The sequence below is a fragment of the Aulonocara sp. 'chitande type north' Nkhata Bay genome, linkage group LG22 (genome assembly GCF_057382095.1).
Source record: "Aulonocara sp. 'chitande type north' Nkhata Bay isolate Kocher_YH1m ecotype deep benthic linkage group LG22, A_spYH_male_GT1.1, whole genome shotgun sequence".
Taxonomy (NCBI): domain Eukaryota; kingdom Metazoa; phylum Chordata; class Actinopteri; order Cichliformes; family Cichlidae; genus Aulonocara; species Aulonocara sp. 'chitande type north' Nkhata Bay.
In genome coordinates, this window is record NC_141364.1 from 9,705,730 (window position 1) to 9,729,284 (window position 23,555).

The 23,555-nt window shown below is 40.1% G+C and overlaps 2 protein-coding genes across 6 annotated transcripts; one reads left to right on the forward strand and one right to left on the reverse strand.

Annotated features, from left to right (window-relative positions):
• Window positions 1–672: 672 nt before the first annotated feature.
• eppk1 (epiplakin 1) lies at window positions 673–15,396 on the forward strand. Its single transcript, XM_086280951.1, has one exon. It carries the CDS (start codon window positions 874–876, stop codon window positions 14,659–14,661), a length of 13,788 nt encoding a protein of 4,595 aa, XP_086137077.1. The 5' UTR covers window positions 673–873; the 3' UTR covers window positions 14,662–15,396.
• A 229-nt stretch (window positions 15,397–15,625) lies between these two features.
• Window positions 15,626–23,293, reverse strand: fbxl6 (F-box and leucine-rich repeat protein 6). Of its 5 annotated transcripts, none has more exons than XM_086280954.1 (10): window positions 23,232–23,293; window positions 20,092–20,691; window positions 19,276–19,434; window positions 19,140–19,203; window positions 18,272–18,403; window positions 17,756–17,863; window positions 17,538–17,651; window positions 16,761–16,992; window positions 16,301–16,541; window positions 15,626–16,172 (listed from the first exon to the last, which is right to left on the reverse strand). In XM_086280954.1, the coding sequence occupies exons 2-10, from the start codon at window positions 20,607–20,609 to the stop codon at window positions 16,043–16,045; spliced, it is 1,698 nt and encodes a 565-aa protein (XP_086137080.1). In that variant the 5' UTR covers window positions 20,610–20,691; window positions 23,232–23,293; the 3' UTR covers window positions 15,626–16,042. The 5 variants fall into 5 exon arrangements, with proteins under 5 accessions (XP_086137080.1, XP_086137083.1, XP_086137084.1 ...); XM_086280957.1 differs by lacking the exon at window positions 23,232–23,293 and adding an exon at window positions 23,016–23,156; XM_086280958.1 differs by lacking the exon at window positions 23,232–23,293 and adding an exon at window positions 22,025–22,353.
• Between the last annotated feature and the right edge of the window lie 262 nt (window positions 23,294–23,555).

The following is a 23,555-nucleotide window of genomic DNA, read 5'->3' on the forward strand; positions in this document are numbered from 1 at the left end:
TCTGTATTCCAAGCTATGCAAAAAGATTTAGTTCCAAAAGATTATGGATTGAGGCTGCTGGAAGCACAGATAGCCACAAAAGGCCTGTTTGATCCTGTCGATAAGACAAATATTTCAGTTGACTCTGCAATTCAGAAGGGCTACTATGAAAAAGATTTGCTGAAGGACCAAATGTCAGAGCTCAGAGTGTTTTATCATCCAACTTTGCAACAAAATCTTAACTACAGAGGCCTCCAAAAGCAATGCATCGTGGAGCCCGATACAGGCCTGTTGCTTCTTCCTGTCTGCATCACCTTCAAAGGTCTGCGCAAAGGCATTTCCTCCACCGAGCTCCTTGAATCAAAGATCATCGACAAAGAAACATATGATAACCTGCAAAAGGGGAAGACCACAACACAGGACGTGATGTTGATTGAAACAGTGAAAGAATACCTGGAAGGCAAAGGCAGCATTGCAGGCATTGCTATACTCTCAACCAATCAGAGAATGAGCATTTATAAAGCCATGAAGCAAGGCATACTGATGCCTGGGACATCACTTGTTCTCTTGGAGGCACAAGCTGCTACTGGATACATGATTGATCCTGTAGAAAATAAAAAGTACACTGTGGATGAAGCTGTCAAAAGCAAACTTATTGGCCCAGAATATCATGCAAAGCTGCTCTCTGCTGAGCGGGCAGTGACCGGATACAAAGACCCATACACCAGTGAAACTATATCCCTGTTTCAAGCACTCTCAAAAGACCTCATCGTCAAACAACATGGAATCCGCCTACTTGAAGCACAAATTGCTACAGGTGGAATAATTGATCCAATCAACAGTCACAGACTTCCTACAGAAGTGGCCTTTAAGAGAGGTTATTTTGATGAACAAATGAATGCCATATTGGAGGATTCAGGGGATGACACAAAAGGCTTTTTTGATCCAAACACAGAAGAAAATCTAACCTATCTTCAGTTGATGGAAAGGTGTGTCACTGATCCTGCTACTGGACTCTGCCTCCTTCCTTTGCGTGATAAATCAGATGGGCTAAATTTTGATTTCATTGACTACCAAACTAAAACAGCCTTCAAGATGGAGAAAGTGAAAGTGACATATGGCAAATATACAGGAATGACAGTATCTCTGTGGGAACTTCTGATGTCAGAATATTTTGATGAAAACCAGAGGCAAGACATCTTTCGAAAATACAGAGAGGGGAAGATAACTATCAAGATGATCATTTCAACAGTTCTGGAAGTGATAGAAAAGTCAGTGAAAACAACTCAAGTCGTCTTTGAAGGTATCAGAGACACTGTTACAGCCAAGCAGCTTGTGGAAGCAGATATCATTAGTCAGGAGGTCCTAGAGGACCTGAAGAAGGGAAAGAAGTCAGTGAAGGAAGTCATTGAAGATGAAAATGTAAATGTGTACTTAAAAGGTAAAGACAGCATCGCAGGTATTATGCTTCCTGATTCTCAAATCATGACCATCTACCAGGCCAAACAGAAAGGAAAGCTGATGCCAGGAACTGCTCTGATTCTACTGGAGGCACAGGCAGCAACAGGGTTCATTATTGACCCTATTGGAAATAGAAAGTTTTCAGTTGATGATGCTGTCAAAGCAAAGATTGTGGGGCCTGATGTGTGTCAAAAGCTGCAATCGGCAGAGAAAGCGGTTACTGGATACAAAGATCCATACACTGGAGAAATAATTTCTTTGTTCCAAGCAATGCAAAAAGACCTGATCCTAAAAGACCATGGCATTAGGCTCCTGGAGGCCCAAATTGCCACTGGTGGGATCATCGACCCAGTGAACAGCCATCGCATACCTGTCCATGTGGCCTATAAGAAGGGGTACTTTAATGAAGAAATGAATCAGATCCTGGATGATCCAAGTGATGACACCAAGGGATTCTTTGACCCCAACACCCACGAGAACCTGACATACTTGCAGCTCATGGCCAGATGTGTAACAGATCCTAGTACAGGCCTGTGCCTCTTACCTCTCAAAGGCAAGAGCAACAAAATAAAGATAGATGACAACATTAGGGAATTGTTTAAAACAACAATAGTTACTGTAAAGTACGGTAGGTTCAAGGGCAAACGCACAACATTGTGGGATCTTATCAACTCAGAATATCTGTCTGAAGACAAACGACAGGAGTTTTTCAAGCTCTTCAGGTCAAAGAAAATCACAATTCAGCAACTAACTGAGACCATTGTAGAGATCATTGAGAGTAAGGAGATACGACAGCAAGAAGGACTGAAGTTTGAAGGTCTCAGAGGAGAAGTCTCTGCTGTGGATCTTTTGGATCTTAAAATTGTGGATAAAAACACCTACAACAGTTTGATCACTGGAAACATGACAAGCAGTGATGTGATGAAAATGGACAGTGTGAGAGCCTACCTACAAGGAAAAAGCTGTGTAGCTGGGTTGATACTGCAACCTTCAAATAAAAAACTAAGCATTCACGAGGCACAGAGAATTGGCATTCTTGCACCTGGGACTGCCCTTTGCCTCCTTGAAGCACAAGCAGCTACAGGATTTGTTGTTGATCCTCTGAATAACAAAAAACTTACAGTTGAACAAGCTCTCAAAGAAAAGTTGATTAGTCCACAGATGTATGAAAAACTTTTGTCTGCGGAAAGAGCAGTCACTGGTTACAAAGATCCATACACAGGTCAGAAGATCTCGCTCTTCCAAGCGTTGAAAAAAGATCTTATTGTCAACCAGCATGGCATTCGTTTACTTGAGGCCCAGATTGCTACAGGTGGTATCATCGATCCCTTAAAGTGTCTCCACTTACCCCTTGAAGTTGCATACAAGAAGGGATATTTTGATGAAGAACTTAATCAAATCCTAACAGACCCAACTGATGACACAAAGGGCTTTTTTGACCCAAACACAAAAGAAAATCTGACATACATGGAGATGTTGGGGAGATGTGTGAAAGACAAGGAAACTGGACTGTTTCTCCTGCCACTGAATGACACACCAAAAGCTACAGCTACAAAGAAAAAGATATATTCTGACACAGAGATTAAGGAAGAGTTTGAAAAGACAAGTGTCAGCATATCTGTAGGACACTATTCTGGAAAATCGGTTACTCTATGGGACTTGATTCATTCTGGCTACTTTACTGAGGATCAGCGACTTGAACTGATTGAAAAGTACAGAACAAGGCAGATTAGTACCCAGACCATAATCACATTAGTGATTACCACAATAGAAAAACTGGAGAAGACTGAAACTCCCAAAATGATAATGGGTCTGAGAAAGCATGTCACTGCAAAACAACTACTGGATTCTGAAATCATTGATGCAGAAACATTTAAACAGGTGAAAGAAGGAAAACTCAATTTAGAAACAATAGCGCAGAGTGAACCTGTGAGAGGATACCTAAAAGGATCTGGAAGCATTGCTGGAGTGAAGGTTTATCCATCCCAGAAAGTGATGAGCATATATGAAGCAAGAAATGAAGACCTGTTGACACCTGGCATTGCACTTCTACTACTTGAAGCTCAAGCTGCAACAGGATGGATCATTGATCCCCTCAAAAATGAGTTCCATGCTGTGGAAGAGGCTGTAAAAGGAAGACTGATTGGGCCAGATGTACGTGAGCAACTTCTCTCAGCTGAACGAGCTGTCACTGGGTATAAAGATCCATATACAGATGTGACAATATCACTGTTTGAAGCCATGCAAAAAAAGCTGAGAGAAAGAAGCTATGGCCTTCGGATACTTGATGTGCAGATAGCAACAGGAGGAATTATTGACCCAAATCAAAGTCACAGACTGCCAATTCATATTGCTATCAAAAAAGGATGTCTGGATGAAGAAACTCAAAAAATTATGTTGAACCCCACAGATGATGAAAAAGGATTCTTTGACCCAAATACCAAAGAAAAACTGTCATACAGTCCGCTCATGAATAGATGTGAGAAAGATGATAAAACTGGGCTACTTCTCCTACCGCTGCATGAAGAAAAAGCCCGTGTATTTCACACAGATGAGCAAATCGAGCATGCTTTGAAAAACAAAATGATGACCTTGAATGTGGGAAAATTTAAAAACAAGGAGGTCACACTGTGGGAAGTGCTGCTATCTGAATACATATCAGAACAAAAAAGGGAGCAGCTTATACAGCAATACCGGACAGGAGTGACCAAAATTGAGGAGATGATTGAAATACTCACAGTTATAGTCACAGAGGTATCATCCAAGGAAAGAAAGTTCAAAGGACTACGAAAACAAGTCTCAGCCAGTGAATTATTTGAGTCAAAGATCATCTCAAAGGACCTTTTCACCCAAATTATAAAAGGTGAAGTAACAGAAGAAACTGTTGTCAAAATGGAAAATATTCAGAAGTATCTTGGAGCAACAAACTGTATAGCAGGTGTGAGAGTTGAATCAACAAAAAAGATGATGAGCATCTATGAAGCTAAAAGCAAAGGTCTGCTGACTCCAGGTACCTCTCTGGTTCTGCTGGAAGCCCAAGCTGCCACAGGCTTCATCATTGACCCAATCAACAACAAGAAACTTTCTGTAGAAGAAGCTGTGGCTCAAGGAGTGGTTGGGAAGGAGTGGGAAAAAAAACTGATCTCAGCAGAAAGGGCAGTGACAGGATACAAAGATCCGTACACTGGACAAACAATTTCTTTGTTCCAGGCCTTGAAAAAGGATCTCATTGTGAAAGATCATGGAATTCGTCTCCTTGAAGCTCAAATTGCAACTGGAGGCATAATCGATCCAGTCCATAGCCATCGAGTCCCCATACAGGTGGCATATCAGAGAGGTTACTTTGATGAAGAAATGAACCAGATTTTATCTGATGCTGATGATGACACCAAGGGCTTCTTTGACCCCAACACTCAGGAGAACCTCACATATCTCCAGCTGATTGAGAGGTGCGTCAGCGACCCAAATACAGAGCTTAACTTACTGTCTATTGTGAAGAAAGGAGAGTTTTACTTCTTTGTGGATGAGGCAACTAAATGTATTCTGAAGTCTACAACAACAACCCGAGCTGAAGGAAAATACAGAGGTCAAACAGTGTCTCTCTGGGATCTGCTCTATTCCAAATACATCACTGAGGAGAAGCGGAGAGACCTTGTGCAACAGTACAAGGCTGGATCAATCACAATAGAGCGCTTTTTAGAAATCATCCTGACAATCATTGAGCAGCATACACAAGACACAACCTCATCATCTTCTTCAATTGTCATGTCCCAACCACCAGAAACTAAAGTAGATGGTAGCACAACAAAAACTACTGTAACCACAACAATTACAGAAACTAGTGAAGTTGAAAAGTTCCATGGAATCAGAAAAGATGTCTCTGCTACTGAGCTGCTCAAATCCAAAATCATTGATGAGAAACTCTACAAAGACATTAGCGCTGGAAAAGTTACAGTAACAGAAGTAAGTGAAATGGATTCAGTGCGCAAATACCTTGAGGGGACCAACAGCATTGCAGGAGTTTATCTTCAGTCCACCCACGAAACCCTCAGTATCTATGAAGCTAAAAGCAAAGGTCTGCTGACTCCAGGTACATCTCTGGTTCTGCTGGAAGCCCAAGCTGCCACAGGCTTTATCATTGACCCAGTCAACAACAAAAAGCTTTCTGTAGAGGAAGCTGTGGCTCAAGGAGTGGTTGGGAAAGACTGGGAAAAAAAACTGATCTCAGCAGAAAAGGCAGTGACAGGATACAAAGATCCGTACACTGGAAAAACAATTTCTTTGTTCCAGGCCTTGAAAAAAGATCTCATTGTGAAAGATCATGGAATTCGTCTCCTTGAAGCTCAAATTGCAACTGGAGGAATAATTGACCCAGTGCACAGTCACAGAGTGCCTGTACAAGTGGCATATGAAAGAGGTTACTTTGATGAAGAAATGAACCAGATTTTATCGGATCCTGATGATGACACCAAGGGCTTCTTTGACCCCAACACTAAGGAGAACCTCACATACCTCCAGCTGGTTGAGAGGTGTATTACAGATCCCATTACAGGCCTCAGTTTACTTGTCATTGTCAAGAAAGGAGAGTTTTACTTCTTTGTGGATGAGGCAACTAAACGTATTCTGAAGTCTACAACAACAACCCGAGCTGGAGGAAAATACAGAGGAAAAACAGTGTCTCTCTGGGATCTACTCTACTCCAAATATATAATTGAAGAGAAGCGGAGAGACCTTGTGCAACAGTACAAGGCTGGATCAATCACAATAGAGCGCTTTTTAGAAATCATCCTGACAATCATTGAGCAGCATACACAAGACACAACCTCATCATCTTCTTCAATTGTCATGTCCCAACCACCAGAAACTAAAGTAGACAGTAGCACAACAAAAACTACCATCACCACTACAATTACAGAAACTAGTGAAGTTGAAAAGTTCCATGGAATCAGAAAGGATGTCTCTGCTACTGAGCTGCTCAAATCCAAAATCATTGATGAGAAACTCTACAAAGATCTTAGCGCTGGAAAAGTTACAGTAACAGAAGTAAGTGAAATGGATTCAGTGCGCAAATACCTTGAGGGGACCAACAGCATTGCAGGAGTTTATCTTCAGTCCACCAAAAAGATAATGAGTATCTATGAAGCTAAAAGCAAAGGTCTGCTGACTCCAGGTACATCTCTGGTTCTGCTGGAAGCCCAAGCTGCCACAGGCTTTATCATTGACCCAGTCAACAACAAAAAGCTTTCTGTAGAGGAAGCTGTGGCTCAAGGAGTGGTTGGGAAAGAGTGGAAAAACAAACTGATCTCAGCAGAAAGGGCAGTGACAGGATACAAAGATCCGTACACTGGAAAAACAATTTCTTTGTTCCAGGCCTTGAAAAAAGATCTCATTGTGAAAGATCATGGAATTCGTCTCCTTGAAGCTCAAATTGCAACTGGAGGAATAATTGACCCAGTGCACAGTCACAGAGTGCCTGTACAAGTGGCATATGAAAGAGGTTACTTTGATGAAGAAATGAACCAGATTTTATCGGATCCTGATGATGACACCAAGGGCTTCTTTGACCCCAACACTAAGGAGAACCTCACATACCTCCATCTAGTTGAGAGGTGTATTACAGATCCCATTACAGGCCTCAGTTTACTTGTCATTGTCAAGAAAGGAGAGTTTTACTTCTTTGTGGATGAGGCAACTAAACGTATTCTGAAGTCTACAACAACAACCCGAGCTGGAGGAAAATACAGAGGTCAAACAGTGTCTCTCTGGGATCTACTATACTCCAAATACATCACTGAGGAGAAGCGGAGAGACCTTGTGCAACAGTACAAGGCTGGATCAATCACAATAGAGCGCTTTTTAGAAATCATCCTGACAATCATTGAGCAGCATACACAAGACACAACCTCATCATCTTCTTCAATTGTCATGTCCCAACCACCAGAAACTAAAGTAGATGGTAGCACAACAAAAACTACTGTAACCACAACAATTACAGAAACTAGTGAAGTTGAAAAGTTCCATGGAATCAGAAAAGATGTCTCTGCTACTGAGCTGCTCAAATCCAAAATCATTGATGAGAAACTCTACAAAGACATTAGCGCTGGAAAAGTTACAGTAACAGAAGTAAGTGAAATGGATTCAGTGCGCAAATACCTTGAGGGGACCAACAGCATTGCAGGAGTTTATCTTCAGTCCACCCACGAAACCCTCAGTATCTATGAAGCTAAAAGCAAAGGTCTGCTGACTCCAGGTACATCTCTGGTTCTGCTGGAAGCCCAAGCTGCCACAGGCTTTATCATTGACCCAGTCAACAACAAAAAGCTTTCTGTAGAGGAAGCTGTGGCTCAAGGAGTGGTTGGGAAAGACTGGGAAAAAAAACTGATCTCAGCAGAAAAGGCAGTGACAGGATACAAAGATCCGTACACTGGAAAAACAATTTCTTTGTTCCAGGCCTTGAAAAAAGATCTCATTGTGAAAGATCATGGAATTCGTCTCCTTGAAGCTCAAATTGCAACTGGAGGAATAATTGACCCAGTGCACAGTCACAGAGTGCCTGTACAAGTGGCATATGAAAGAGGTTACTTTGATGAAGAAATGAACCAGATTTTATCGGATCCTGATGATGACACCAAGGGCTTCTTTGACCCCAACACTAAGGAGAACCTCACATACCTCCAGCTGGTTGAGAGGTGTATTACAGATCCCATTACAGGCCTCAGTTTACTTGTCATTGTCAAGAAAGGAGAGTTTTACTTCTTTGTGGATGAGGCAACTAAACGTATTCTGAAGTCTACAACAACAACCCGAGCTGGAGGAAAATACAGAGGAAAAACAGTGTCTCTCTGGGATCTACTCTACTCCAAATATATAATTGAAGAGAAGCGGAGAGACCTTGTGCAACAGTACAAGGCTGGATCAATCACAATAGAGCGCTTTTTAGAAATCATCCTGACAATCATTGAGCAGCATACACAAGACACAACCTCATCATCTTCTTCAATTGTCATGTCCCAACCACCAGAAACTAAAGTAGACAGTAGCACAACAAAAACTACCATCACCACTACAATTACAGAAACTAGTGAAGTTGAAAAGTTCCATGGAATCAGAAAGGATGTCTCTGCTACTGAGCTGCTCAAATCCAAAATCATTGATGAGAAACTCTACAAAGATCTTAGCGCTGGAAAAGTTACAGTAACAGAAGTAAGTGAAATGGATTCAGTGCGCAAATACCTTGAGGGGACCAACAGCATTGCAGGAGTTTATCTTCAGTCCACCAAAAAGATAATGAGTATCTATGAAGCTAAAAGCAAAGGTCTGCTGACTCCAGGTACATCTCTGGTTCTGCTGGAAGCCCAAGCTGCCACAGGCTTTATCATTGACCCAGTCAACAACAAAAAGCTTTCTGTAGAGGAAGCTGTGGCTCAAGGAGTGGTTGGGAAAGAGTGGAAAAACAAACTGATCTCAGCAGAAAGGGCAGTGACAGGATACAAAGATCCGTACACTGGAAAAACAATTTCTTTGTTCCAGGCCTTGAAAAAAGATCTCATTGTGAAAGATCATGGAATTCGTCTCCTTGAAGCTCAAATTGCAACTGGAGGAATAATTGACCCAGTGCACAGTCACAGAGTGCCTGTACAAGTGGCATATGAAAGAGGTTACTTTGATGAAGAAATGAACCAGATTTTATCAGATCCTGATGATGACACCAAGGGCTTCTTTGACCCCAACACTAAGGAGAACCTCACATACCTCCATCTAGTTGAGAGGTGTATTACAGATCCCATTACAGGCCTCAGTTTACTTGTCATTGTCAAGAAAGGAGAGTTTTACTTCTTTGTGGATGAGGCAACTAAACGTATTCTGAAGTCTACAACAACAACCCGAGCTGGAGGAAAATACAGAGGTCAAACAGTGTCTCTCTGGGATCTACTATACTCCAAATACATCACTGAGGAGAAGCGGAGAGACCTTGTGCAACAGTACAAGGCTGGATCAATCACAATAGAGCGCTTTTTAGAAATCATCCTGACAATCATTGAGCAGCATACACAAGACACAACCTCATCATCTTCTTCAATTGTCATGTCCCAACCACCAGAAACTAAAGTAGATGGTAGCACAACAAAAACTACTGTAACCACAACAATTACAGAAACTAGTGAAGTTGAAAAGTTCCATGGAATCAGAAAAGATGTCTCTGCTACTGAGCTGCTCAAATCCAAAATCATTGATGAGAAACTCTACAAAGACATTAGCGCTGGAAAAGTTACAGTAACAGAAGTAAGTGAAATGGATTCAGTGCGCAAATACCTTGAGGGGACCAACAGCATTGCAGGAGTTTATCTTCAGTCCACCCACGAAACCCTCAGTATCTATGAAGCTAAAAGCAAAGGTCTGCTGACTCCAGGTACATCTCTGGTTCTGCTGGAAGCCCAAGCTGCCACAGGCTTTATCATTGACCCAGTCAACAACAAAAAGCTTTCTGTAGAGGAAGCTGTGGCTCAAGGAGTGGTTGGGAAAGACTGGGAAAAAAAACTGATCTCAGCAGAAAAGGCAGTGACAGGATACAAAGATCCGTACACTGGAAAAACAATTTCTTTGTTCCAGGCCTTGAAAAAAGATCTCATTGTGAAAGATCATGGAATTCGTCTCCTTGAAGCTCAAATTGCAACTGGAGGAATAATTGACCCAGTGCACAGTCACAGAGTGCCTGTACAAGTGGCATATGAAAGAGGTTACTTTGATGAAGAAATGAACCAGATTTTATCGGATCCTGATGATGACACCAAGGGCTTCTTTGACCCCAACACTCAGGAGAACCTCACATACCTCCAGCTGGTTGAGAGGTGTATTACAGATCCCATTACAGGCCTCAGTTTACTTGTCATTGTCAAGAAAGGAGAGTTTTACTTCTTTGTGGACGAGGCAACTAAACGTATTCTGAAGTCTACAACAACAACCCGAGCTGGAGGAAAATACAGAGGAAAAACAGTGTCTCTCTGGGATCTACTCTACTCCAAATATATAATTGAAGAGAAGCGGAGAGACCTTGTGCAACAGTACAAGGGTGGATCAATCACAATAGAGCGCTTTTTAGAAATCATCCTGACAATCATTGAGCAGCATACACAAGACACAACCTCATCATCTTCTTCAATTGTCATGTCCCAACCACCAGAAACTAAAGTAGACAGTAGCACAACAAAAACTACCATCACCACTACAATTACAGAAACTAGTGAAGTTGAAAAGTTCCATGGAATCAGAAAGGATGTCTCTGCTACTGAGCTGCTCAAATCCAAAATCATTGATGAGAAACTCTACAAAGATCTTAGCGCTGGAAAAGTTACAGTAACAGAAGTAAGTGAAATGGATTCAGTGCGCAAATACCTTGAGGGGACCAACAGCATTGCAGGAGTTTATCTTCAGTCCACCAAAAAGATAATGAGTATCTATGAAGCTAAAAGCAAAGGTCTGCTGACTCCAGGTACATCTCTGGTTCTGCTGGAAGCCCAAGCTGCCACAGGCTTTATCATTGACCCAGTCAACAACAAAAAGCTTTCTGTAGAGGAAGCTGTGGCTCAAGGAGTGGTTGGGAAGGAGTGGAAAAACAAACTGATCTCAGCAGAAAGGGCAGTGACAGGATACAAAGATCCGTACACTGGAAAAACAATTTCTTTGTTCCAGGCCTTGAAAAAAGATCTCATTGTGAAAGATCATGGAATTCGTCTCCTTGAAGCTCAAATTGCAACTGGAGGAATAATTGACCCAGTGCACAGTCACAGAGTGCCTGTACAAGTGGCATATGAAAGAGGTTACTTTGATGAAGAAATGAACCAGATTTTATCGGATCCTGATGATGACACCAAGGGCTTCTTTGACCCCAACACTAAGGAGAACCTCACATACCTCCATCTAGTTGAGAGGTGTATTACAGATCCCATTACAGGCCTCAGTTTACTTGTCATTGTCAAGAAAGGAGAGTTTTACTTCTTTGTGGATGAGGCAACTAAACGTATTCTGAAGTCTACAACAACAACCCGAGCTGGAGGAAAATACAGAGGTCAAACAGTGTCTCTCTGGGATCTACTATACTCCAAATACATCACTGAGGAGAAGCGGAGAGACCTTGTGCAACAGTACAAGGCTGGATCAATCACAATAGAGCGCTTTTTAGAAATCATCCTGACAATCATTGAGCAGCATACACAAGACACAACCTCATCATCTTCTTCAATTGTCATGTCCCAACCACCAGAAACTAAAGTAGACAGTAGCACAACAAAAACTACCATCACCACTACAATTACAGAAACTAGTGAAGTTGAAAAGTTCCATGGAATCAGAAAAGATGTCTCTGCTACTGAGCTGCTCAAATCCAAAATCATTGATGAGAAACTCTACAAAGATCTTAGCGCTGGAAAAGTTACAGTAACAGAAGTAAGTGAAATGGATTCAGTGCGCAAATACCTTGAGGGGACCAACAGCATTGCAGGAGTTTATGTTCAGTCCACCAAAAAGACAATGAGTATCTATGAAGCTAAAAGCAAAGGTCTGCTGACTCCAGGTACATCTCTGGTTCTGCTGGAAGCCCAAGCTGCCACAGGCTTTATCATTGACCCAGTCAACAACAAAAAGCTTTCTGTAGAGGAAGCTGTGGCTCAAGGAGTGGTTGGGAAAGACTGGGAAAAAAAACTGATCTCAGCAGAAAGGGCAGTGACAGGATACAAAGATCCGTACACTGGAAAAACAATTTCTTTGTTCCAGGCCTTGAAAAAAGATCTCATTGTGAAAGATCATGGAATTCGTCTCCTTGAAGCTCAAATTGCAACTGGAGGAATAATTGACCCAGTGCACAGTCACAGAGTGCCTGTACAAGTGGCATATGAAAGAGGTTACTTTGATGAAGAAATGAACCAGATTTTATCGGATCCTGATGATGACACCAAGGGCTTCTTTGACCCCAACACTAAGGAGAACCTCACATACCTCCAGCTGGTTGAGAGGTGTATTACAGATCCCATTACAGGCCTCAGTTTACTTGTCATTGTCAAGAAAGGAGAGTTTTACTTCTTTGTGGATGAGGCAACTAAACGTATTCTGAAGTCTACAACAACAACCCGAGCTGGAGGAAAATACAGAGGAAAAACTGTGACTCTCTGGGATCTACTCTACTCCAAATACATCACTGAGGAGAAGCGGAGAGACCTTGTGCAACAGTACAAGGCTGGATCAATCACAATAGAGCGCTTTTTAGAAATCATCCTGACAATCATTGAGCAGCATACACAAGACACAACCTCATCATCTTCTTCAATTGTCATGTCCCAGCCACCAGAAACTAAAGTAGACAGTAGCACAACAAAAACTACCATCACCACTACAATTACAGAAACTAGTGAAGTTGAAAAGTTCCATGGAATCAGAAAAGATGTCTCTGCTACTGAGCTGCTCAAATCCAAAATCATCGATGAGAAGCTCTACAAAGATCTTAGCGCTGGAAAAGTTACAGTAACAGAAGTAAGTGAAATGGATTCAGTGCGCAAATACCTTGAGGGGACCAACAGCATTGCAGGAGTTTATCTTCAGTCCACCCACGAAACCCTCAGTATCTATGAAGCTAAAAGCAAAGGTCTGCTGACTCCAGGTACATCTCTGGTTCTGCTGGAAGCCCAAGCTGCCACAGGCTTTATCATTGACCCAGTCAACAACAAAAAGCTTTCTGTAGAGGAAGCTGTGGCTCAAGGAGTGGTTGGGAAAGACTGGGAAAAAAAACTGATCTCAGCAGAAAAGGCAGTGACAGGATACAAAGATCCGTACACTGGAAAAACAATTTCTTTGTTCCAGGCCTTGAAAAAAGATCTCATTGTGAAAGATCATGGAATTCGTCTCCTTGAAGCTCAAATTGCAACTGGAGGAATAATTGACCCAGTGCACAGTCACAGAGTGCCTGTACAAGTGGCATATGAAAGAGGTTACTTTGATGAAGAAATGAACCAGATTTTATCGGATCCTGATGATGACACCAAGGGCTTCTTTGACCCCAACACTCAGGAGAACCTCACATACCTCCAGCTGGTTGAGAGGTGTATTACAGATCCCATTACAGGCCTCAGTTTACTTGTCATTGTCAAGAAAGGAGAGTTTTACTTCTTTGTGGACGAGGCAACTAAACGTATTCTGAAGTCTACAACAACAACCCGAGCTGGAGGAAAATACAGAGGAAAAACTGTGACTCTCTGGGATCTACTCTACTCCAAATATATAATTGAAGAGAAGCGGAGAGACCTTGTGCAACAGTACAAGGCTGGATCAATCACAATAGAGCGCTTTTTAGAAATCATCCTGACAATCATTGAGCAGCATACACAAGACACAACCTCATCATCTTCTTCAATTGTCATGTCCCAGCCACCAGAAACTAAAGTAGACAGTAGCACAACAAAAACTACCATCACCACTACAATTACAGAAACTAGTGAAGTTGAAAAGTTCCATGGAATCAGAAAAGATGTCTCTGCTACTGAGCTGCTCAAATCCAAAATCATTGATGAGAAACTCTACAAAGATCTTAGCGCTGGAAAAGTTACAGTAACAGAAGTAAGTGAAATGGATTCAGTGCGCAAATACCTTGAGGGGACCAACAGCATTGCAGGAGTTTATGTTCAGTCCACCAAAAAGACAATGAGTATCTATGAAGCTAAAAGCAAAGGTCTGCTGACTCCTGGTACATCTCTGGTTCTGCTGGAAGCCCAAGCTGCCACAGGCTTTATCATTGACCCAGTCAACAACAAAAAGCTTTCTGTAGAGGAAGCTGTGGCTCAAAGAGTGGTTGGGAAAGAGTGGAAAAACAAACTGATCTCAGCAGAAAAGGCAGTGACAGGATACAAAGATCCGTACACTGGAAAAACAATTTCTTTGTTCCAGGCCTTGAAAAAAGATCTCATTGTGAAAGATCATGGAATTCGTCTCCTTGAAGCTCAAATTGCAACTGGAGGAATAATTGACCCAGTGCACAGTCACAGAGTGCCTGTACAAGTGGCATATGAAAGAGGTTACTTTGATGAAGAAATGAACCAGATTTTATCGGATCCTGATGATGACACCAAGGGCTTCTTTGACCCCAACACTAAGGAGAACCTCACATACCTCCATCTGGTTGAGAAGTGTATTACAGATCCCATTACAGGCCTCAGTTTATTCCCACTACAGAAGTGAACAGCAATTCGCTTCTTTAATAACTGAATATAGCATAGAAAAAAGCTTCTTTCTGAACTAAAAAAAAGATACTTTAGAAGTTGTACTTAACATGTGATGACAATATACTGCAATATTATCATTACTAAAATATGAACCAGGAGATTGATTACAAAAGACCTTTGCCTATTTGCTTTTATTGTACAATTTTGGAAGTGTAATAAATGCATATATGTTTTTTTTTTAAAGAAAAAAACCCATTTATAATTACCAAAGAAAATGGAACAATTGTTTTTATTGTAGAAAGTGGTCACAGAACTGACATACACAATGGAATTAATACATTTTTAATTGAGAGACATAAACCAAAGACTGTGCTTACAACCACTATTGTAACCAAAATTCAGCATTTACATTTAATTTGCACCTAGTAAAGCTGAAAATCCCGGCTTTATATAAATCAATATACATAGTAAAGAGGTCTTAAGTCTCTTTATGTCTTTGCTTTTTAAAATGTTGAATTTTTAATGCTGTTTTTATGGTTTACCATTTTTCATGTTGTTGTGGGACATATGACTCTGTTTCTTTTACACTCATGGAAGTAGTTGAGTCAAGACAGACCCAAGTTTAATTAACCTAAATGGGTAGTGCTGTTTCAAATTTGGGCAAAAATTGAATGTGGGTACATTTAAAATACTTTTTTTGCCCTTGTTTTTGTTTAGTCTGTTATTTGGCCCAATAAACAAGTGAATACTATATTGTGTCTTTTATTATCAAACACTCTCCTTTGACCATGTTTACATTATTGGAAAAATCATATAGGCACTTAGATCCATTCATGTGTTTACATGTATTTGCTATTCTTAAACATGTTGCTACAAGCAAGGTATGAATCCAGTATGACCAGTCCCTTAAGATGACAAATGTACATTTATACTGACAGGACAGCACTCTCTAGTGGAAATAAAGACCAATACAACCCTGATTCTCTTGTGACATGTTAAACATTTATTTTTGATCAAAAAAAAAAATAAATCAGAAATCACATTTAAAAAAAAAAGATACACGCAAATGAATATTTAGTTTTACAAATAAAATGATCTATATACAGTACTAGGTGTCACGCATTGTGTGTTGGTTATTGTCAAAACAAAAAACAAAACCCCCCACCTGACATTAATGCGGTAGTAACAGGTTTGCAAACTACTGCTTCTTGCATTCAAACACAGAAATGTCAATTCCGTACCAACAACAGACAGAAAAAATGTCTATCAAAAAAGTCCTGAGGGCAAAATATTCACATCGATTAGACAATATAACCCACAGCGAGGCCTGCATTAAGATATTCAAGTCTGCCTTGTAAACTTGGTTTCTCATTTCTGGAACCACATGAATGTGAGAGCTATTCCAATTTGTCCAGCAGCTGCCGGATGTCTTCTTGGCCACGATAAATCCTCTTTACACCTCTTGGGAGATAGCGGCAGGATGAAAGGTTGAGGTAGTCTAGAGCAGTCATTTGTCCAATGACTGGCCTGCAAAACAAAGCACAGACGTGAATGGGAACGACTGATTAATTCTCAGTTCTTTTTGGATGCACTTTGTCTAATAAAGAGGTTATTTTGGATTTGCGGCGCTACTGAGGTAAGTACAAAACAACTACCTGAGTGCACGTGGTGTAATTCTGGTCCCACTCAAGTTCAGTGAGCGCAGTGTGTCTGCCTCAGCTTGACAAAGGTAACTCATTGCTAACTCCAAGTCTTCCTCAGTGAAGAGCTGATGTGCAATGTCCAGCTGTTGCAAAGTTCGACTCCATTTTTGGGTCAACGTGTGAAGTCCTTTCTTAAGCGATGACAGCCCAACATGGCTGCTGAAATATTGTCCCCAGAACAAACATTCAAGCTCTGCCAAATACAAGACAGTAAAATAAAGCAGATAAATGTTTGAAATGGTTTTAAAATGTGAAGCCTTCAAATAATTCAGACACATTTTGTGTACAAACTGTACTAAACTGTCCTGACTCCGACTTCCAGGTCATCATAGATTCATTCTGAAAAAGCCAAACTGAGCTGCTCGGTATTGGTGACATAAAGCAAAAAGCATTAATTTCCTGACAAACATACCTAGACAGGGTAAATCTGCAAGACCAGACGCTGTGATTCGAGAACAGCCTCGCAGGTCCAGCACTCGCAGTTTGGGGGAATCGAAGAGAATGTCCCTCAAATCTCTGTCGGTCAAATAGGAAAACGATGTGGTTGCGATACAAAGCTCCTCCAGTAATGGGAAGCCTGATGTTGGGTCGATACCAAAACGCATTCCCTTATGAAGAGGTTGGACGTTCATCATTCGGAAGGTCTGATGGGAAGCAGTACGTAAGCGTCACGGGAGAACAAGTAACCTTTAGCAAAGTGCAAACTCTGCCAGTAGATAAGAAATTACAGCTACTGGCTTTAGTGCTACTTGGGCGTTTCCTTATTTTCTGTCACATACATGCTGCACAGTAGCCAAGTATAAGAGGAATAAGAACTACTTTAGACTGTCAATGAAATAAAGTCATTCTACTAGAGTCCAAGAATAAAAGGTGGAGCAGGAATTGTGAAGAACATGCTCACTTAAATAACTGTTCTGTAGCATTTCAAAAAAAAATTAAAAAAAATCAAATTATATAAAACCAGGGTTCATAACGATAATTTCAAATGCACCTTGTTTTTTCAACCAGCAGTCAAGAACCAAGAGATCCAAAAAGTCTTTGAAAAGCTGGAATTTAAATATTAACAATAAACAATCAATCAACAATTAATAAAACGCCTGCTTTTCTTCATCTTCTTAATTAAGAGTTTAAACTTTAATGTAAAAAAGCTAATGTAGTCACACTAAAACAGAGAAGACCTTTGTTTTACCTTGAGCTTAGGGCATGCCATCTGTAGTGCCTGGATGCAAACAGGAAGTTGGCAGTCTTTACTGTCAAGCTTGGTGTTGACCTCCAGCATCTCCAAATCGGGACAGCATCCCCGCTGGAAAAACAAAAAGCAATGCTATGCATTTATTAAGCTCATTTGTCCAGTAGCACTGACTTTGTGTAGCACGTGTTTCACAAACAAAGAGAGAAAAGTCTTACAGTGATTGCAGCCAGAAGTCTGTCATTCTTTAGTCCATGACTGAACAATATTTGCCTGATCTGGCTCCCATGGTTTTCAAGATACTCAAGGAGTCCTTCAACCTGGAACTACAGCAAAAGCAAGTTATCCTGCAAATTCTCTACATGCAATCATGCCTGGATGAAAAAAGCTCTCCTTATGATATATCACCTATATTAAGTGGATGAAGTTTCTTATGAATAAAAAAAATGATAATCTGCATTGGGAAAATACCCTTAAAGCTCATATAGTTAATATAAGACAAGTAAAAACAGTTGAGATATTTTTCATCATAAATATCTGCTTATCTTGTTTAAAGTGCTTAACATTAAATTCTTGACAAACCCTTAAAGTTACACTTTAAATTTAGAGCAAGCATAGAGAAACTTTCCCTGTACTGTAAAACACTGCACATTCATTGCACTGTGTAACTTCATTACACAGTGAAAGATCTTTGCATGGCTTCTATTAGAAAATCTCTACACAGGTCCACGTACCTCTGAATACTGGAGATTTAAGCTGTGCAGGAAGCGGCTGTGCAGACCGAGGCTGCGGAAGGCCGCCGCTGTCACTCCTGTGCAGTAAGAAAGCTTGAGGGAGCAAAGATCAGGGCAGTACTGCGACACAACCTGATGATGATTTCAAAAAAAGCCACATACTAAGTATTAAATAATACAGATAAACCAAAATTTTAATAAAACATTTATTCCTTTATATATTGTTTTTAAGTGAACTGTAATTTATGTATGAACAGGATCCAAAATGAACAAACACCAGTGTGTGAAGGGGAGTTTCTCAGTTTAAGACTTATTTTGTATTCAGGCTTGTTAAATTTTGCCTGGTCTTGTCAGGCTAGGAAGAAAATATTTGCAACCAGTGTGGTTTTTTTAATGTAATGTAATCAATATGCTGGAAAATCAAAAATACTCTCTGGACAAAAACAATATCCTATTGGGATATGGGGCTTATGGGATCAGATTATATTTAATGATGGACATCTTAGTTCATTTTTCACTACAGGTTGTCATCAATATGTTCACTGTAAAATATAAAAGGGAGTTACTTCAAATTGCCTCCAACAAACACCAGAAATATTCTTTAACTTTACACTCTCTAAGCTTGAGAAGCTGAAACCAACTTATTACCAAGAAAGAAAAATAATCAATGATTATCAAAACAGTTGCCAAGAAAACGTAAGTCTTGACTATTACTGTATTTTTAAAAATACATTAAGAAATGATTTTTATGTTCTTTTCTTTGAACTTGTGTGAGGAGAGCTTGTTTGTGGATTTGTATGTGTATGAATGTACTAATCATTTCAGATGAGAAGATCTTTCAAATAATGTTTAATTCTCGATGACTTACCTCTAATGCATAATCAACGTTCTTTGTCCAGTGACACAGAGAAAAGTCTCGCAGCTGAGAGAATCTAGAAAACAACACAGTTTAGAATTCATTTACATGATTAAGACTTAAGCAAAAAGCTAAATAAAGTACAAACCTGCTGTGTGCCAGCCAGTCCAAAGTGTCCTTAATCTTCTTCTGAGTTTTTGGTAGTTGGCTCCTCCCTGGTGCAATCCAGCAGTGACCGACAGTCACTCTGTGCCACAGGATCGGACTGGAGGCAGCGGCGTTCCACAGACGACAAACTCTCCCCACCCTGCACCGAAAACACCAGGAAGAATTAAACGGTGCGGTGCTTAGGACTGTCACTTGACCTCAAGAAGGTTCTCTGGGTCGGTATGCTGGCTTCCTCACACTGAGTGTCTCTATATGTTAGCCCAGTGACACACTATCGACACTTCCAGAGTGTGCCCTGCCTCTGACCCTATGAATGACAGCTGGGATAGCCTCCAGCCTCATCACAAGTCATCATTTGTGAATTGAATTAAATGGAAGAAGATGGATTCATTGACTTTTACTTCCCAAAGTAGAGCTGAAAAATGCATATCCAACACAGCTTTTTAAATGTGAGTATCTCCTTGTTCTATCATAGTAATGTGAATGCGTTAAACTGTTCAATCGCACAAAACAAACATGTAAAGAAATTTCCTTGAAGGGCGTTTTATCAGTTTTCTTAATGTTTATCCATAAAGTTAAATAACTTACAGTCTTAATAATAATAATAGTAATAATAATAATAAAGGTTATGTAGAGAGATTCAGACTTTAAGTTATGAGATTGATATCCAAGGTATTGAAGTAAGTGAAAGATAATTAACTTGCATGAAATGATTTTGATTAAAATAGTGTATGCAACATTTCAGTCTTAATCTCATAGGTTTAATTACAAATAAATCACATGTACGACACAATACCTGCATAAAAAGGGCACTGCTCCCTCTTGAATGACCACAATCTGAAAAATATTAATTAGCATCTCCTCAGGCAGGCTGTGGCCCCATCTGTGGTCGTCTTCTTCCTGAGTTATAAAGAAATTTGCGACTTTTTCTTCTTTTTCTATAACTGGTTTACTTTCCAGTTTGGGCTTGGCATTGACTGGCTTCTTTTTCTTGACCTGACTGGCTTTCCCTTTTCCTTTTGCCAACTTCTTCTTTTTGCTCCCCTTCTTTTTCTTAAGAGTCCACACTGACCCGTCATACTGGGAGGTGGAACTCGATATAACGAGAAGCATATCTTCCCCTTGATGGACAGTATAACCAGGCCGGGCAGGTCTGGACACTCGAGCCTTTTTGTGCTTCTTTTTTGCTTTGGCATCTGCAGCTCTTTTCAAAGATGCCTTTTTTGGTCTTGCTCCAGCATCTCCTTGAGCTGATGATGCACCTTCCTCTTTTCCCTGATTCTGTGTTGAGGCTTCTGCTTCAGATGCATCCATAGTTGCTGCTATCTTGAGTTTACAGTGAGATTAAATCCAGGAAAACCAGTTATCAGCATGATAGTCTCATAGGTGGTAATGTCTGGAATGAGAAGCAGATCAAGATAAGTCTGTGAGAGTAATCTGATCTCCACTGGGGGTAAAACAAAACACACATAGTGAAGTGAGAAAAGTGGCAACAAAAACAAAACTGTAAAAGTCACGTCTAAATTATGGTTAGATAAAGTGAACGAGGATGTATCAACATGACTTTAAATTGACCTCCCTATTTGCATATTGTAGACTGCACATAAAATATCAGATTGCTTAAGAATTGATTGTTCAGAACTCCCAATATTTAGACACAAAATTCCCACTCAGCTGTACAGATGCAAAACACCCTGCACCAGGTCTGTTTCTGCAAATACGTAATGAGGAGTTTTTATACACAGAACACTTGTAACTATTCACAATAGGTAATCTCACTAAAGTAAAAGTTCGAATAACTACACAGTTGGCATGCTCAGAGTTGAACAGGTTTGTTGATAAAAGTCTTTCTTGACGAGCTTGGGTGTGTCAATAGATGGGGGAAGAGATTTGGTGTGAAAATGTGTTGTTTTCCTCTGCAGAGGATACATTTTTGTGACATACTGCTCCATCTGTAAACTTTACTTAGACTACAGACATCTGTTTTTAAACTAAGACATCTGATGTATTTTGATAACAAAGGGTAAGCAAATTACAGCTGCAGGGTTCAAAATAACTAGTGGCCCACTGGGGCCAGTTTCCATGTATCAATTCACTGGCCAAAAATGAACCGACAAATTAGTATTTTTTTCATGCAGGTAGTATTTGAAAAGTGCGACTAAATAAAGCAGAGCTGTCTGTATGCAGTCTGTTTATTCAGTTTGAAATGATCGTTAAAAAAAGGCAGATTTTATAGCCGAAGGCTAACAGCTGTGATTCCTGCAGGGAAAGAGGGGTAGATAATGTTATACATGACAATTATTTTACAGCTTTAGCTACCATTTACTTGGGAGATGTAACTTTATAAAATATAAGTCTACTATTATTTTATACTACATTATTAAAGATAGAGCTTCCAGTATTGAAAACAATTAAATTGGCTTCTTTGGGTCATTAAAAATATTGTAGAGGCCAGTGAAAGTTTGTTATACAGGCCCGTAAGTCAAAACGTGGTATTGTGAACAGTGAACATTAAGAGGCTTTTTTTCTGATTTTTTAATTAATTCTACACAAGCTGAAATATTCAAAGCCAATATATGATAGTTAAAGCTGGGATAACATATAAATACAAAAATCTACTGTGGTATGACCAAACATCTAGAAAGTTGCTATTTATGTTAGTCACCTTCTTTACCTGCTTCCATCTGCCTCCATCTCACCCTCTCCCTACCATCATCTGTCACACCCACCCTTCTGTATGTCCTCCTTCAATGCATCCATGGATCTCCTCTGCAGTCTTCCTCCTGTCTGGCATTTCCATATTCAGCATCCCTTGTAAAATATATTCACTATCCCTCCGCTGCACATGCCCAAACCATTTTTAGCTTTGCCTATCAAACGTGTTCTCCAAATGACTGTCCCTCTGATATCCATCCTAGTCCCTTCCAAAGAAAATCTTCCAACTCTAACACCTTCAGCTCCAACATCTTCAAACCATAAATCCTAGCAGGTCTCACTACCATCTTGTAAACCTTCCATTTAAGTCTTGCTGCTATGCTTCTGTCACAAATCACCCCATCTCCACCCACTCCATCTTCTTCATCTCTCTTGTGCACTGTCCTTAGGATGATTGACCCCAGGTATTTAAACTAACACTAACTTCACTAACTCTATACCTTGCAACTTCTCTATCACACCAGTCTCCATCTCATTCACAAACGTGGATATGTCTAGCTTCTGCTGACTTTCATTTCTCTTAAGAGCATAGCTCCACCTCTCCAAACTCACTTACACCTTCTACCTACCTTCACTACATCTCACATTGTCCTCTGCAAATATCACAATGATGACCACATCTATAACAATGCCGAGTTGTTACAGCCACATGAAGCCAAGGATCCAATATTGCGCTGCAGAACTGTAATTTATTTAATTTGTCCCTGTTTTCTATTGTTTGGAGTTTCAATGTGGGGTACAGTAACTGCATCCTGAAAGAGGCTAAGGTGGATTTCACTGAATGCATTTGTAGTTTTGTTGTTGTTTTATGTAACGATATGAGCCATATTAACAGAAATTTGTTGCTCACGTTTGCTAACAAGCCGTTTTCCACTTCAAAACTGCGCGCGCATGTTCATTGTTTGCAAACAGAAAACGGCTCTACCGACGACTTTATGTGAAGCACGAGAAATGCCGATCAAACACAATATATTAACATTTTATTATTACTAAGCTCTTACCTACCTAGCCATCGTTTAGAGAGTTAGCTAACGCTACCTGACACCAGTTAACTGAGCTAGTTCCCACAAATCGCCCTGGAGCACAATATGACAAAATACGGCATGGAAATCATTGCGACGGCGGCAGTAAGCATTATCAGAGCCTGTCGATAATTAAACAAATGTTATTAACAGAAATGCTTTTTAAACAATACATTCATAAATTGCTGTTTTACATTACCTGCCGCTAGATCACGAAGACAACTGCAATAAGTGGACCCATAATGCACTTCGCATTGTTGGTATTTTTTTTTAAACAAAAAACTTTATTAAATGTCTTCAAGTAACAAAATATTACCGTCGTTATAACACATTCAGCTGCAATTCCACGCAGACTAAATATAAATATATATTTAAAAAAAAAACTTTAAATCATTTATTTACTTTTAGAGTTGCATTTCCCACAAAACTGAGAGCATTTAAAAAAATCCACCTACTCATTATGAAAAAATAAATAAAAATTTAAAATCATTATTTGCATAGAAACACGCAATTTAACAATAAA